Source organism: Crotalus tigris, unplaced genomic scaffold (assembly GCF_016545835.1).
Source record: "Crotalus tigris isolate CLP2741 ecotype Arizona unplaced genomic scaffold, ASM1654583v1 scf7180000017794.702064, whole genome shotgun sequence".
In the NCBI taxonomy this organism is placed as follows: domain Eukaryota; kingdom Metazoa; phylum Chordata; class Lepidosauria; order Squamata; family Viperidae; genus Crotalus; species Crotalus tigris.
Window position 1 is genome coordinate 660,819 of NW_024096641.1, and position 17,254 is coordinate 678,072.

At 46.3% G+C, this 17,254-nt stretch overlaps 1 protein-coding gene across 1 annotated transcript in view; it reads left to right on the top strand.

The window, feature by feature from the left end:
• The window catches only part of COL20A1 (collagen type XX alpha 1 chain), a gene marked incomplete at its 3' end in the record, with an annotated part of 107,866 nt that overhangs the window by 69,311 nt on the left and 21,301 nt on the right, over positions 1-17,254 (top strand). The window contains exons 19-21 of the mRNA XM_039342549.1: positions 10,677-10,822; positions 14,947-15,076; positions 16,555-16,611. Coding sequence (XP_039198483.1) covers positions 10,677-10,822; positions 14,947-15,076; positions 16,555-16,611 — 333 coding nt within the window. The remainder of the gene's footprint in view (positions 1-10,676; positions 10,823-14,946; positions 15,077-16,554; positions 16,612-17,254) is intronic.

The following is a 17,254-nucleotide window of genomic DNA, read 5'->3' on the forward strand; positions in this document are numbered from 1 at the left end:
AGCAGTGTGTGGCAGAAGCCAAAAAAAAAAAAAAAAAAAGCTAGTGGAATCCGAGGTTGCATTAACAGAAGGATAGAATCAAGATCATGTGAAGTATTAGTACCACTTTATAATGCCTTGGTAAGATCAGACTTGGAATACTGCATCCAGTTTTGTGGATCTCCACAATGTAAAAAAGATGTTGAGACTCTAGAAAAAGCGCAGAGAAGAGCAACAAATATGATTAGGAGACTGGAGGGTAAAACATATAAAGAACAGTTATTGGAATTGGGTATACTGTATGTCTAGTTTAATAAAAAGGACTGGGGGTGACATGATAGCAATGTTCCAATATCTCAGGGCTGTCACAAAGAAGAGGGAGTCAAGCTATTCTCCAAAGCACCTGAAGACAGGACAAGAAGCAATGGGTGGAAACTAACCAAGGAGACAAGCAACCTAGAACTAAGGAGAAACTTCCTGATACTTAGAACAGTTAATCAGTGGAACAGCTTGCCTTCAGAAGTTCTGGGTGCTCCATTACTGGAGGTTTCTAAGAGGAGACTGGATATCCACTTCTCTGAAATGTCTCCTGCTTGAACAGGGGGTTGGACTAGAAGACCTCCATGGTCCCTTCCAACTCTGTTATTGTCTTATTCTGTTATTTTCCAAGGCGCCTGAAGGCAGGACAAGAAGCAACGGATGGAAACTAATCAAGGAGAGAACCACTCTAGAACTAAGGAGGAATTTCCTGACACTGAGAACAATTAATCAGTGGAAGGACTTGCTTCCAGCAGTTGTGGGGGCGCCCTTACTAGAGGTTTTTAAGAAGAGATTGGAAAAGCATTTGTCTGAAATGGTGTAGGGTCTCCTGCTTGAGCAGAGGGCTGGACTAGAAGACCTCCAAAATCTCTTCCAACTCTGTTATTCTGTATTCATACTTTATAGATGAAATAAACTCTTGTAAAGAAAAAAAAATCTACCAAGAACATTAAAAATGTTAGGAACACTGGCTGCTGACGTAATATGTGGACCTCCTACGTGGTAGTAGAATGAGTAGATCAGCTGTAATCCTTTGCTTCTCCATGGTGTCCTGGAAAGTATCCATGGCCTGGAGGAAAATATGCTCAATAAACTTTTGGTTTGGCTCCAGTGAAACAGAAACTTCGCACGCAAAAGGAGAGGGACCAGTCAGGTTCAACACAACAGTCTAAGATTTCTCTCAGCTAGGCTGAAAACCAAAAAAGGAAACACCGATGTTTCTATTGTGGGTAAATGTTATCTGAGTGAAGTATCTCCTCTTGGGAAGTGTGTGTGATATGCCTTGTCGGAACGCAAAGTGTAATGGTCATCTTTTCCAAAATTAGACCTAAAAACATTTTGATTCATTGCCCGATTGGATGTACTTTGCCACCCAAGTATTGGTTGTCGTTGTTCAGTTGGTAAGTCATGTCTGACTCTTCGCCACAGCATGCCAGGCCCCCTATTCTCCACAGTCTTCTGCAGTTTGCCCAAATTCATGTTTAATGTGTCAATGACACTTTCTAAACAAGCACAGTTACAGGAACTGGGCATGGCTAGTCTAGCGAACAGAAGGTTCAGGAGAGACATGATAGCAGTCTTCCAATATTTGAGGGGGTCTCACAGAGAGGGAGACCTGCTCCTGGGCAAAAAAGCTATGACAAATCTAGACAGCATACTAAAAAGCAGAGACATCACCTTGCCAACAAAAGTACGTATAGTTAAGGCCATGGTTTCCCCAGTTGCAATGTATGGCTGTGAAAGCTGGACCATAAGAAAGGCTGAGCGCCAAAGAATTGAGGCCTTTGAACTATGGTGCTGGAGAAGACTCCCGCAAGTCCCTTGGACTGCAAGGCGATCAAATCGGTCAGTCCTAGAGGAGATCAACCCTGACTGCTCTTTAGAAGGCCAGATCCTGAAGTTGAAACTCAAATACTTTGACCACCTAATGAGAAGGAAGGACCCACTGGAGGAGAACCTGATGCTGGGAAAGATTGAAGGCAATAGAACAGCGGTTCTCAACCTATGGGTCGCGACCCCATTTGGGGTCGATCGACCATTTCTCAGGGGTCGCCAAACAAGGCGATCCGCCATTTTTCCCCCTCGGGGGGCGGTGCCGCACATGCGCGCTGCGCTTGTGTGCGGCACCGCGCCGCGCATGGGGCAGCACCGCGCGTGGGGCGGCACCACGCATGCACGGCGCGTTTGTGTGACGGGGGTCGCCGTCACACAAACGTTGAGAAGCACTGCAATAGAAGAAGGGGATGACAGAGAAGGAGGTGGCTGGATGGAGTCACTGAAGCAGTAGGCGTTTAGCTTAAATGGACTCCAGAAGATGGTAGAGGACAGGAAGGCCTGGAGGAACATTGTCCATGGGGTTGCAATGGGTTGGACATGACTTCGCAACTAACAACAACAACACAGAGAGGAGGGGGTCAACCTATTTTCCAAAGCACCCAAAAGCCAGAGAAGGAATAACGGATGGAAACTGATCGAGGAGAGGTTCAACCTAGAAATAAGGAGACATGTTCTGACAGTGAGAACAATCAAGCAATGAAACTGCATGCTTTCAGGTGTTGTGGGAACTCCATCACTGGAACCTTTTAAGAAGAGACTGGATTGTCATCTGTCAGAAATGGTGTTGGGGCTTCTGCTTGGGTGTGGGGGGTTCACTATCGATTTTCTCCGTGATAATCTGTAAAAAAAAATAAAATATAAAAAGTAGTTTGTTTTTTTAAGTGCCAAGGAATTTTCACTTGTCCCATTTGTATGCCTCAGTTTCTCCCCTGTCCCATTTCACACAAGATCCTCATATTTTTGTCCCACATTTGATAGTTCATACCAGTTTATTACTTGTTTCCTGCATTTATTTGGAAATTATCCTAGTTGCCTCTTCAAAATGGTGGTGCTGATTGCATTTATGCCCCATCTTTCTGCTTTTCTGCGTGACTTCCAACCTCAAGACAAAATGCAAACATAAAGCATGAGCATAAAATTCATGCAATTACCATGAAAATTATTATCAATATAATTAAAATCAGAAGAGCCACAGGAACAGAACTTCATCTCCAGAGTGCAAGATAGCTGAGTTTCTGGCTGTGCGAAATCCCACAGTGTTCCTTCTCTGAATATTTTTTGGGGGAGTTTATCACTTTCTCATTTGACATTCTGCGCTCCTTGCAAAACCCTTTTTCTATTTTCCAAGGTTCCGGAGGGAGCTCGTAACATTATCCAAGAGAGTATAAATTTTGTTTCACATTTTCCGTGGGGTTATTTTTAATCAGTAGAACATCAATAAAAATGATTTGTATTATTTATCTGGGTCTGAATGTCTTACTGGCTGCACAGTTAATCAGCAAACGTATATTGTCTCCAAACAGATAATGGAAATGGGTCTTTGACCAAAGATCTCTGCTGACGGAGATTAGTAGGAAATATTCTTATATTCATTTCCTGCAACTGGAAAATGTAGCATTTTCAACCACAGAGGGTCAGTGGGAAGAGTAAAAGAGGAATTGCAGAAGGCTTAGGACAGAGATCCCCAACCTTTTGGGCACCAGGGACCGGTTCCGTGAAGAGAGGTTTTTCCGCGGATCACAGGGTGTATGGTTTTGTGTGCTGCCTGCATCCCGTGGATGGGGCTTTGCTTGTTTGTGCAGCCTGGTTGCTGATGTGCTGTGGACCGGTACTGAGCCATGGACTGGGTGTTGGGGACCCCTGGCTTAGGATAAATGAAGGGCTTGTGTCAGATGTGAAGAATCCAAATCATACACTAGCTTCTAATTAAGCTGCCTATACACAAGAACCTAGTTAACTAACAGTCAGGACTAAACTGGCATTACAGGTAGTCCTCAACTTACAACAGTTTATTTAATGACTGTTTGAAGTTACAACTGCATTGATCTCCCTCCGGCCAGATTAGCCAAAATGTATAACGGATATTCGTCTATGTGTTGAAAATGTAAAAAAGAAAAGGCACCTTTTTTCATGTATGGTGGACGTGTAGAGAAGCACAGGTGTACTGGCGTATCGTCTGGGAATGGGCAATAGAAATGACTAGGCAAAACATTCAATACAAACCTGAGACGTTACTGTTGAGTCCTTGGCGAAAAGCAGACGCGAGAAGCAGTTGTAGTTCTCAGGTTTCCTTTTATTCTGTGTTCAGCTTACAAGTGAAGGCTTCAGCAACGCCCAAAAGCTCCTAGCCTCTTATATAGGCAGTTCCCGGGTCAATGTGTTACTTTTCCCGCGCCAGCACCCGCGCATGCGCACAGGCGCTGGCGACAGCCTGTCTGGTCCCGGGCAGCTTGCACCTGCCCGGGACTGCCTGCAAACGCCCCGAGCCCATTTGCAAGGCTCGGGACATAACACCCCTTTCCCCCGGGGTAAGACTACTACCAACATACAATTATTTCTTGATGCAGTGTTCTACTCCCCAGTGCTCCTACTGTTTACTGGCTTTTGTTTGGCCAGCAATGTTATGTAATCCTCTAAGTATTTAGGAGATTTCCTTGCTCTCTGTGACTTTCTCAGCTCTGGGTTTCTGACAGGTGTTCCCTGACTGAGGGGAGACGTGAGCCTGTTCTCCTTATCATGCCTTGGTGCCTTCCGAGGACTGTGCCCCGATGCCTGGCCTGCTTGCTCGCCCACCGGGCTTGTCAGGCCAGGGCTTCTGTCACTTTGTGACCTGGTTGACCTGCCTAGCTGTAGGCCCTCAGGCCCCTTGAAGTGATAGCCACTGCTGGGCGTCTCTATAGAACCTCCTAGGTCCGTCCAAGACCTGTCAGGAGGCTGTCCAATCCCTAAGCCCCGTTCTGTGTCCGGGCTCGTGTGGGTCTCTGTACCTTCCCAAAACTCAGTTACTCCCTGATGTGGGCTAGAGGTGTTGCGGTCGGGACTTGGTTCCTCGACCACCTCCCTGTAAGTTTGACCCCCTGTAGGACTTGGGGTAAGGTCAGGCCAACTCTGGGGATTATGTGCCAGCTCTCTTGCGGGGTATGATTTATTGGGATGCTCCCGGGTATCCTCCCTGACTGGAGTACTGTGCTGTGCAGGTGAATAGTGATTGTACCTCCGGGGTGACTCCCTGGCTGGAGTAGGCGTGAATGCCTGGTAGTTGGATAGGCTCTTAGAATTCCTGTTTGGGGCACTCGTGGAATCTTGGAATGGGCCGTTTGTGGCTCCATGATTGGAGGTGGGCAGCAGCTCGTGCCCCTCCCTTTGCTCTAAAGGGTCCCCCTCCCCCCTGGAAAAGACCCAGGAGTCTCATCTGAAAGGTCCCGCCTAGGGCGGAGTTGGTCGATGTGCCGACACAGGACACGACCGTTGTCCAGGGCTACCTCGTAGGAGAGAGGACCTGTGACCCTGGAAATAGAAGCGGGGACCCATGTATGACCAGGCCCGTAATTGCGAGTCCAAACCGGGGCACCCACAAGTAGTTGTCTAGGTGCCCTAGGATGTGAGGTAGATGAAGGCAGTCTGTCCGGATGCAACCGGTCAAGCTTCGTAGTAAGTTTGCGACCCCCAGCGAAGTTCAGCTGGGCTTCTCCCTGTAGAAGTGGACGGTGTGGTGCGGTAAGAAAGGAGAAAGTCAGCCAACCTGTGATGCCAGTCCCCATAGGTGAGTCTTTTCAAGGCGTCCTTTGTGATGCGGACCATGCGTTCAGCCATACCGTTGGTGGACGGGTGGAAGGGTGCAGACGTGGCATGACGAATCATGTTAGCCTGTAAGAAAGCTTGGAATTCGGAGGAAATAAATTGAGGGCCGTTGTCAGAGACGATGACATCTGGGAGCCCGTGTGCAGCAAAAATCCCCCTCAGTACCTGAATAGTCTTTGCAGTGGTGGTGGATGAGACAGGTACAACCTCAAGCCATTTTGAATGACTGTCAACGAGGACCAAGAAGAACTGGCCCTGAAAGGGCCCAGCGTAATCAATGTGCACCCTAGACCATGGGGACTGTGTTTCCTCCCATCTATGCACAGGAGCTTGGGGCATCTCTGGGCGAGAGCGCTGGCACAGGTGGCATGCATGCACCTTAGCCTCAATGTCCTTATCTAAACCAGGCCACCACAAGTGGCTGCGCGCAAGGGCCTTCATGCGAACAATGCCAGGATGACCCTCGTGGAGGGACTCTAAGATCCTAGTCCTCATTGAGGTGGGAATGACAACTCTGTTTCCCCAAAGCAGACAACCCTGAGAAGTGGACAACTCGTTCCTTTTGGACCAGAAACTCTGAAACTCAGGACTAGGGCAGTGCTCAGGCCATCCAGACAAAACCCAAGAAAGGACACGTGAAAGTGTGTGATCTGTGCCTGTTTCAGCGGCGACATCCCTGGCATTCAGAGGGGACTCGGGCAAGGCTTGGATGGATAGAATGTTGACAGCTGGCGCAGGGTCAGCTTCTACTACTGGCAGGGGCAATCTACTGAGGCCATCAGCATGGCCCATTTCTTTCCCAGGCTTGTGGAGTAAGGAAAAATCATATGCAGACAGAAAAATAGACCACCTAAGCATTCTAGGGGAAAGGATTTGGGGAGTTTGTTTACGTGTGGTAAACAGTCCCAGCAGAGGCTTATGGTCAGTGAAGACCATGAAATGCCTGCCATACAAGAAATCATGGAATTTTTTAATTCCAGCAACAACAGCCAGAGCCTCCCTGTCTATCTGAGCGTAGTTGCGCTCAGCAGAAGACAGTGTTCTGGATTAATATGCAACAGGAACCTGAGTTCCATCAGACCTGAGGTGGCTCAGGACGGCTCCTACCCCGTAAGGGGAAGCATCACAAGCGATGCACACAGGAAGGGACTCATTGAAGTGTGCAAATACACTGTTAGAAGTGAGTAAAGCCTTGACCTCATTGAAACTAGCCTCATGTGTTTGTGACCAGTGCCACACTGCTTGCTTGTCTAGTAGCCTGTGAAGAGGCTCAGCTACACTGGCTTTATGTGGAAGAAAAGAATTGTAGAAATTCAGGAGGCCCAGGAAGGCCTGAAGTTCGGCCTTGGACTTTGGCCTAGGTGCTTCTAAAATGGCAGTTAGTTTGGATTCAGCAGGGTGAATCCCAGCAGCATCAATTTTGAACCCCAGAAATTCAGTAGAAGGCACCCCAATTTTGCATTTGTCTTTTTTGAGCTTGAGGCCTGTTTTCCTGAATCTTAACAGAACAGCCCTTAGCCTTTCAGCTAGAATGTGTGTGGAGTCTCCTGCAATTAAGACATCATCAAAGTAGGGGCAAACCCCCGGTATGCCCCGTAGTGTGTTTTCCATTACGCTTTGGAAAATCCCAGGAGCGACATTCACTCCAAACTGTAGCCTTTTTACCTTAAAGGCTCCCCTGTGGGTCACAATAGTCTGAGCTATAGCAGCATCATCATCAACAGGCAGCTGTTGATACGCTTGAGCTAGGTCAAGCTTTGCAAAAACGCGCCCCCCCTTGAGGAGGCCAGAATATGACTGACCACAGGAACAGGATAGGCATGTTGCTGCAATGCCTTATTAAGAGTGCATTTGTAGTCAGCACAAATGCGAATGTCCCCATTTGCCTTTAGAGGTGTGACAATGGGGGTCTCCCAAGGACTGGAATCAACAGGTTCTAGGATTCCCTGTTGGATCAGTTTGTCTAACTCAGTGTCAATTTTACTCTTTAAAGCAAAAGGGACCCTTCTTGCTTTAATTCTAATGGGCGTGACAGTGGGGTCTAGTTTTAAGGACACAGGAGGTCCCTTGAATGTGCCCAGCTGGGGGCTGAAGACATCTGCAAATTCTTTGCAGACTTCCTGTAGGTCGAGTGTTTGTAAGCTGTTGAGCCCCGTGACGTGTATCCCCAAGGCTTCAAACCAATCGAGTCCTATGAGACTCGTTCGTTCACCCCCTACTACTAATATGTCTAGTGGACCTTCAAAATTCTTATACTGTACGTTAAGGGTGGCCTCCCCCTTAACACACACTCTCGAATTTTGAAAGTCTGTTAACACAATGTCAGAAGGCCTTAATTTAGCCTGAGTTCCACTGCCGGAACAAATCTTCCTAAATGTATGTAAGGATATGATTGAAAGGGCAGACCCCGTGTCTAGTTCCATAGTTAATGGAACCCCTTGTAGCTTCACCTTGAGTGACAGCTTTTTCTTGATGGGCTTGTGTGTGCCTGTCCTGAAGATGCTTCTTCGCGAAGCGCAAAAACCTACCCTATTCTGGCTGGGGACCCTGGTACCTTTCAGGCACAGTTCTTCCTGAGGTTGTACCTTTCGTCGGCCCAGACACACAGCTGCAATATGTCCTTGTTTCCCGCACGCCCGGCAGATAGCGGAGCGGAACTTGCAGTCGATTCTCCTGTGGCGACCTCCACAGCGATGCACTTGAGGGGAACTGCAAGAGCTTCCTTTCTGATTCCCTTCCTTCGTGGGGTGGAGACGGTCGACTTCCTCATCCGGATCCTCCTCGGAGTTCCCTTGGATGTCCTCTTGGTGCACGGATGCAACATCTGGACTGTTCCTGATCGGCGGCATGTTTTTGACGGCGCCGCCTGCTGCTTCTTCTGCGGTGACCTCTCTTAAGGCATCTTGGAAGGACAATTCTTCTTTGGCGAAAAGCCTCTGTTGTAGATCTCGATGCCTTAAGCCGCACACGAATCGGTCCCTCAGTCGTTCTTCGAGGTCCTTGAACTCGCAGTGCTTGGCGGCCTTCCTCAATGCGGCGATGTATTCTTTGGCCGACTCTCCGGATCGTTGATCCCTCTGCTCGAAGGTGTGGCGCCATGCGATGACGGACATCTTGGGCTGGAAGTGCTCCTTCAATAGCTTCTTTAGATCTGCGTAGCTGACAGACTCTAATGGGACAGGTGCTGCAAGGTTCTCTGCGATTTCGAAGGCGTCTTGACCGCAGACACAAAGCAGGGTGGCAGCCTTCAAGCTATCTTCCCTCACTTGGTTCACCTTGAGGTAATTTTCCACCCTGGCTACGTAGGACTCCCACCACTCTGGATGTGAGACATCGAACTCCGAAAGCCTTCCAACCTTTGCCATTTCAGGAGACGGGTCTATCAGCCAGCCTACCCCCGAATGCGCACTGGATTGGTGGGTAGCTGCCGAGTCAACGCCGTTCCGTCGTTCCACCGCTCAGGACTCACTTGGGTAAGCTTACACCTCTTTCTTTCCAGGCGATGTAAGGCATCCCACCCTCGTCGCCAGTGTTGAGTCCTTGGCGAAAAGCAGACGCGAGAAGCAGTTGTAGTTCTCAGGTTTCCTTTTATTCTGTGTTCAGCTTACAAGTGAAGGCTTCAGCAACGCCAAAAGCTCCTAGCCTCTTATATAGGCAGTTCCCGGGTCAATGTGTTACTTTTCCCACGCCAGCACCCGCGCATGTGCACAGGCGCTGGCGACAGCCTGTCTGGTCCCGGGCAGCTTGCACCTGCCCGGGACTGCCTGCAAACGCCCCGAGCCCGTTTGCAAGGCTCGGGACATAACAGTTACTATTAGGAATACTAGAGAAAAATGTAAATAAAGAGGACATATATTTAATTATCCATGTGGTCACAACAGCAAGGATACTATTTGCTCAAAAGTGGAAAGCAATGGAAGTACTGAGTGGGGAAGCACTAATAAAGAAAATCATGTATTGCGCAGAACTAGATAGGATAACTAAAAGATTTAAAAAATTAGGAAGAAACAGAATTTTATCGAATATGGAATAAATTTTATAGATGGAGGGGGAAAAATGGAGGTCACAGTAAAGAGATAAACTGAGATAGAAACTAGAAATGTATAGTTGTATACAGGTATATTATATGTAATTAATGTACAATATGGACTGAGATGTCAGTCAAAGACGATTTACCATGTTCAGTGTTTTTAATCTTTTTTTTTCTTTGTACTTAATAAACATTTTAAAAAAAAGAAGTTACAACTGCATTGAAAAGAGTGACTTATGACCATTTTTCACACTTATGATCATGGTCGTGATCAGAATTCAGACACTTGGCAACTGACTCATATTTATGATGGTTACAGTGTCCTTGGTCATCTAATCCAGAGGTCCCCCACCCCTAGGTGGCAGTCCACTACTGGACCCCGGCTTGTTCAAAATCAGGCCACAGGAGAAACGGGCAAGGGTGGGCATGCAAAGCTCCACTTGAGCAAACAGAGGGCTTCTTCCGTGTGAAGCTCCACTCACAGGAGCCCCCTCCACTCACATGAGTGGAGCTTCATGCGTGAGCACAAGCACCCTTCAACCTGCCCCTTACATGCCCACCTCCCCACACACACATTGGTCCTGGCCATTAAGCTGGAAAGGTTGGGGACTGCTGATGTAAACCCCCTTTGCAACTTTCTGACAAGCAAAGTCAACGCAGAAGCCAGATTCACTTAACAAGGGTGTTACTAACTTAACACCTCAGTGATTCACTTAAAAGCGGTGGCAAGAAAATGGAGACAATTCACTTAACAAATGTCTCACTTAGCAACAGAAATTTTGGGCTCAGTTGTGGTCATAAGTTGAGGACTACCCGTATTTAAGGTGTAATGGGATTCAAGAAGGGTTGGACTTAGACTGTTTGTGGGATTGTAATAATTCCAGGCTAATTCCTCTCTTGACTCCACCACCCCCAGGCTTTGCCGATCCTTCTCATACAGCTCCGTTTTCACTTCCATGAGATCGCTCTCCAGGGTTTTCTTTCTTTTCAGCTGCCAAGAACCCACCCACAAATCTCTATGTGGATTCGGAAACCCCCAGCAGCCTTCGGGTTCACTGGACTCCTCCTGACGCAGCAGTCCAGCACTACAGAATCAGCTACAGCCCAGAACGGAGTCACAGCAAGCAGCAGGACACGGTATGCAGAATGGACAGGCAAGACCCTCTTCCCATCACCTGGGTTCAAGGTTTGGTATTAAATGGAAGTAAAGATTTAGACTGAAAATTTCCTTGGGCAAAATCATGGCGAAATCTAGCAATGAGAGCTATGTGTGGTGACTTGATGGTTTGCTTGCTTACTTGCTTGCTTGATTCGTTCCTTCCTTCCTTCCTTCCTTCCTCCCTCCCTCCCTCCCTCCCTCCCTCCCTCCCTCCTTCCTTCCTTCCTTCCTTCCTGTGGTTGGATTCAGCCAGTTTGCACCACTTCGGAAGAACCAGTTGGACTTTTGGAAGCGGCATCCACACGGAAAACCAGTTGTTCACATATTTGAATCCCACCACTCCTTCCTTCCTTCCTTCCTTCCTTCCTTCCTTCCTTCCTTCCTTCCTTCCTTCCTTCCTGCCTGCCTGCCTGCCTGCCTGCCTTCCTTCCTTCCATATAGCTGCCAGTCTCACATGTATGAGTCTGGGCAGTTTACAGTAATTAACACATCAATAAAACCAACAAAATGCAAGTGAAAGAAGCCAAAATACCTACCGTGAAAGCATGTTAAAACCATAACATATTAGCTGAGCTACCAGAAACATCCATAGCTCTCAGCATAATCATTCAATGGGCTCTGCACCACAACTGGATCGTCAATCCAGATGGCAAAACTGTGTCTTCAAAACCTTCTGTAAGGTGAATAGGGTCGGGACCAATCTAATCTCTGTTGAATGTCTGGTTAGCAGAGGGATAGATCAAGATCATATGAAGTGTTAATATCACTTTATAATGCCTTGGTAAGAGCCCATTTTGTCTGGGTCAACATATTCTCCAAAGCAACGGTCCTATGTCACTTTTTTCAGTGTCATTGTAACTTTAAACAGTCACTAAATGAATGTTCATAAGTCGAAGACTACCTGTATTAATACACATGAACTGTTTGAATGGAAATGCAGCCTCCATTCTATATTTTTAAGACACAAGGTGTCTTATCTGAAGGACTTCCATTTTATTTCCACCGCCTATAAGAAAAGATAAACAGAGAGATACAGATTCAAGGTCAACCTTTAGCTTTTACAGCTGAAGATTTTTTTAAAAAAATAGTCCTCTACAATCTCATCTCTTACTGATCTGACATACCCTTGATAGCATAATAAATTTCAATCAAGGAGAATTGGATTTCAATTTCTGCGTAACCCTTCCCCTTGCTGGATAATTATGGATCAGACACAGTGTCTCAGCTAAGCTACTGCACAATTGTCTTGTGCCGGAGACAAAAGTAGGGATAGCTCCCTGATAAAATTTGATACATGAAGTCCTCGACTTACGATCATTTCATTTAGTGACAATTTGAAGTTACAATAAAACTGAAAAAAGTGACTTATAACTGCCTACCTACTTACAACCACATGGTCATGTGATCTCAATGTGGGAGTCTTAGAAACTGGCACGTATTTACAATGGCTTATGTGTCCTGCCATGGTTGTGCAATCTTTGTGACCTTCCTTGTCAGCTTCCAACAAGCCAAGTCATCAGGGGATTTGAGTAACAATCAGATGATTTGCTTAACAACTGCAGTGATTCACTTAACAACTGTGGCAGTAAAGATGGTAAAACTGGATGGGATCCATTTAATAACCCCCTTGCTTAGCAATGGAAATTCTCGTCCCGGCTAGTTGTAGTGAGGAATCCGAGGTCTGTTAAACTTAGTTTTTGTTATTTACAATCACTATACTTGGGGTATTAATACCAAGATCATGGTATCCGGCCCTCTCAATTCCTGGCAAATATATGAGGAAGAAATAGGAGGTAGTGACAGATTTTATCTTCCTGGGCTCCAAGATCACCGCAGATGGAGACTGCAGCCAAGAAATTAAAAGACGCTTGCTCCTAAGGAGGAAAGCTATGCAAATCTAGACAGCATACTAAAAAGCAGAGAAATCACCCTGCCGACAAAAGTACGTATAGCAGTGGTTCTCAACCTTTCTAATGCCGCGACCCCATAATACAGTTCCCCATGTTGTGGTGACCCCCAACCACCGGGTGCCAGGGGCGTGGCGAAAGAAAAGGGGAAAAAAATGGCGGACAGCCTTGTTTGGCGACCCCCATGAAATGGTCGTTCGACCTCAAATGGGGTCCCGACCCACAGGTTGAGAACCACTGACATATAGTCAAGGCCATGGTTTTCCCAGTTGCAATGTATGGCTGTGAAAGTTGGACCATAAGAAAGGCTGAGTGCCTAGGAATTGAGGCCTTTAAACTATGTTGCTGAAGAAGACTCCTGCAAGTCCCCTGGACTGCAAGGCAATCAAATCGGTCAGTCCTAGAGGAGATCAACCCTGACTGCTCTTTAGAAGGTCAGATCCTGAAGCTGAAACTCAAGGACTTTGGCCACCTAATGAGAAGGAAGGACTCACTGGAGAAGAGCCTAATGCTGGGAAAGATGGAGGGCAATAGAAGAAGGGGATGACAGAGAATGAGGTGGCTGGATGGAGTCACTGAAGCAGTAGGCGTGAGCTTAAATGGACTCCAGAAGATGGTAGAGGACAGGAAGGCCTGGAGGAACGTTGTCCATGGGGTTGCGATGGGTCAGACACAACTTTGCAACTAACAACAGCAACAAAGGAAAAGGGGGACATTTCCAAGCGTCATCAGTTATGTGGGGTCCTTGGTGCTCTCTCAGCTTGGTAGTTTTCTTGCAGATATTTCATTATCACACCAGGTAACAACATCAGTGATAATTATAGGTAGTCCTCGACTTATGACCTTAATTGAGTCCAGGATTTATGTTGCTAAGTGCGATATTTGTTAAGTGAGTTTTGCCCCATTTTTCTTGGCTTTTCTTGCCACAATTGTTCAGTCAATCACTGCGGTTGTTAAATGAGTAACACAGCTGTTAAGTGAGTCTGGCTTCCCCATTGACTTTGCTTGTCAGAAAGTTGCAAAAGGGGATCGCGTGACCCCTGAGGATGCGGCAACCGTCATAAATATGAACCCATTGTCAAGCATCTGAATGCAAATTATGTGACCACAGGGATGCTGCAACGGTCATAAGCATATAAAAAATGGTCCTAAGTCACTTTTTTCAGGGCGGTTGTAACTTTGAATGGTCACTAAATGAACTATTTTCAAGTTGAGGACTACCTGTATGAGCTCAGAGAGCACCAAAGTCTCCACAGTTGACTTCTGAGCTACAAATATTGTCTTTTATCAATATCAGCACTTAACAATATAATGCAGTTGTAAGGGACCTTGGGGATCTTCTAGTCCAGTGGTTCTCAACCTGTGGGTCAGGACCCCATTTGGGGTCGAATGACCATTTCACGGGGGTCGCCAAACAATGCAGTCCGCCATTTTTTCCCCCTTTTTCTTAGCTGTGCTACTCCCTTTTATTCTATTGGCTTTTGAAAGCCAATAGAATAGACTCTCTTGAATAGAGTCTATTTCTATTGGCTTTCAAAAGCCAATAGGAATTGTCCAGGCTGTCTCTGCCCTGCTGAGCCCGCCAAAAGTTCCATTCTGCAAACGGTGCTGCACCAGTTGAGTAATCCTTGACTTATGACCGGTTGAGTAGTCCTCGACTTACGACCGGTTGGGGGTTGCGGCATTAAAAAGGTTGAGAACCACTGTTCTAGTCCAAGGGTAGGTAACCTTGGCTCTTTTATGACTCGTGGACTTCAACTCCCAGAATTCCTGAGGCAGCATGAGTCAGCATGGAAACCTCTCCCTTTTCCCTCAGCGTGGCTGGCTCAGGAATTCTGGGAGTTGAAATCCACCAGTCATAAAAGAGCCAAGGTTGCCTACCCCTGGGCTAGCCCAACCCCCTGCTCAAGCAGGAGACCTTATACCATTTCAGACAAATGCTTGTCCAATCTCTTCTTAAAAAGCTCCAGTGCTGGAGCATCCATAACTTCTAGCGGCAAGCAGTTCCACTGATGGATATTCTCACTGTCGTGAAATTTCTCCTTAGTTCTGGAGTGGTTCTCTCCTTGATTAGTTTCCATCCATTCTTCTTCAGTCCTGTCTCCAATTATTCATTTGTTACAGTATTTGTCCTGTTGAGTCTTAAAATCACATTGCTAGGTTGTAAAAAAAATCTTATATTCTCCTTTCTACAGATAACAGTGTCTGGTAGGATCCAGTCCATTGTTCTCCATTCTCTTCTGCCTGCTAGAGTCTATACAGTGACCGTAATTGCAGTCTATGTTACAGGAGAGAGTGACCCTGTGTCTGTCATTGGCCGGACAGGTGAGTCCATCCATCATTTGGTTCTTTTCCTTTGCACCATCTCTCATTTCTTGGTCTCCTTTTAAGCTTTATACTGTTTGCTGCGGATACTCCACTAATTGTGAGGAGCAAGAAATGGTGGTATTAGAGTGAAATAAGGTCATTTTTTTTTGCTGGGGGAGATCTATAGATATATTTCAAGCTCTCTCTCTAAACTTACATCATCTTACTGGTAGTCCTTGACTTAGGACCACAGCTAAGCCCCAAATTTCTGTTGTTAAGCAAGACAGTTGGCAAGTGGATAGGTCCCTCTTGTGTGATGGGCGATTCATCTTCCTGTCTTCTCCTTTTAAAAGAGGCCTCAGATGATTGTTTTCTACTGATGCAGAGCTTGCTATAATTCACCAGTGGTCTTCTGGCTGGTGGACAGATGAGACCGGTGGCAGCTCAGGGTTGAACTGTGGGGTCCTTGGTGTTCTCTGAGCTCATTTGTTTTCTTGCAGACATTTCATTATCCAATTAGGTAACATCAACAATGCAAATCTACTCCCTTCAAGTACTGATGATGCTACCTAGTTGGGTAATGAAAGGTTTGCAAGAAAACAACCAAGTTCAGAGAACACCAAGGACCCCACAGTTGTCCTCCTCCTCCTCCTCCTCCTGTTTTTCCTCTACTCCACAAACACCTCTCCCTTCTAGCACTGATGATGTTATCTTGTTGGGTAATGAAATGTCTGCAAGAAAACAACCAAGCTCAGAGAGCACCAAGGATCCCACAGTGTCCTGGTTCCAACAGATGAAACTCTTCAAAGAACTTTGAGGCATTGTTTACCTTAAAGAATCTTTACTGGAGTAGCATAGCATCGGCACTAACATAGTTGAAGCCAAAAACTGGATTCCCGTTCCCTGAGCCCATAGTATCAAAGCACAATTCCCTCCTCCAATTAACAGTCATACATCACATTCTCTAATTAGTTTGAAATGCAGGCTTCCCCTCCAGTTCTCCAGCTCCAGTTCTTATCATCTCTTATTTCATTAACCTTGGCTCATACACTTAAGTCCAGTGTTATTATGTCTATCTAAACTCTCATGCACAATCCTTCCCACCATCTAACTCTTGTCAAAACAAAAACATCCGATGTTGTCTTCCTCCTCCTCCTCCTCCTCCTCCTCCTCCTCCTCCTCCTCCTCCTCCTCCTCCTTTCCATAAGCATCTCTCCTTTCTAGCACTCACGATGTTACCTAGTTGGGTAATGAAAGTCCTACCAAAAACCAACTAAATTCAGAGAGCACCAAGGATCTCACAGTTCCACCCCGATTTACAAATCTTCTCTTCTATTGGATTACAAACTGTATTTAGATGTCTTCTCGCCTAAAATTATACAGAGATAACAAAAGATAAAACATCCTACTGTTATGGTATTGATTTGCAGATTGGATTGCATATTGACCTTCGAGCCGTTGGGTTTCAGCACAATCTTTTATTTTGCTTCTTATAGCTTCTGTCTTGGCTCGATTGCCCAGCGTGAAAGAATCTCAGTTCTTCAAAACACAGGGTAAGATTTCACCTCGAGAATTTTCAATAGTGATTGCTTTTTGGCTGATGGATGATGGAGGGAACTAGGTCTGTCTTGTCTAATGAAGAGAAGGGTTAAGTGGAACATGATAAGTGTCCTATTCTCCAAAGTACCAGAGGGCAGGATAAGAAGTAATGGGTGGAAAATCATTAAAGAGAGAAGCAACCTAGAACTATGAAGAAATTTCCTGACAGTGAGAACAATTAACCAGTGGAACAACCTGCCTCCAGAAGCGGTGAATGCTCCAACACTGGAAGTTTTTAAGAAGAGACTGGACAGCCATTTGTCTGAAATGGTATAGGGCAGTGGTTCTCAGCTTGCGAGTCGGGACCCCATTTGGGGTCGAACGACCATTTCACGGGGGTCGCCAAACAAGGCTGTCCGCCATTTTTCCCCCTTTTTCTTTGGCCAGGCCCCTGGCACCCGGTGATGTATAAGTGGTTGGGGGTCACCACAACATGGGGAACTGTATTATGGGGTCGCGGCATTAGAAAGGTTGAGAACCACTGATATAGGGTTTCCTGCCTGAGCAGGGGGTTGGACTAGATCACCTCCAAGGTCCCTTCCAACCTTTTTATTCTATTTTCTGTTCTTGAGAATTATGTCAGGGAGCGATGTTCTT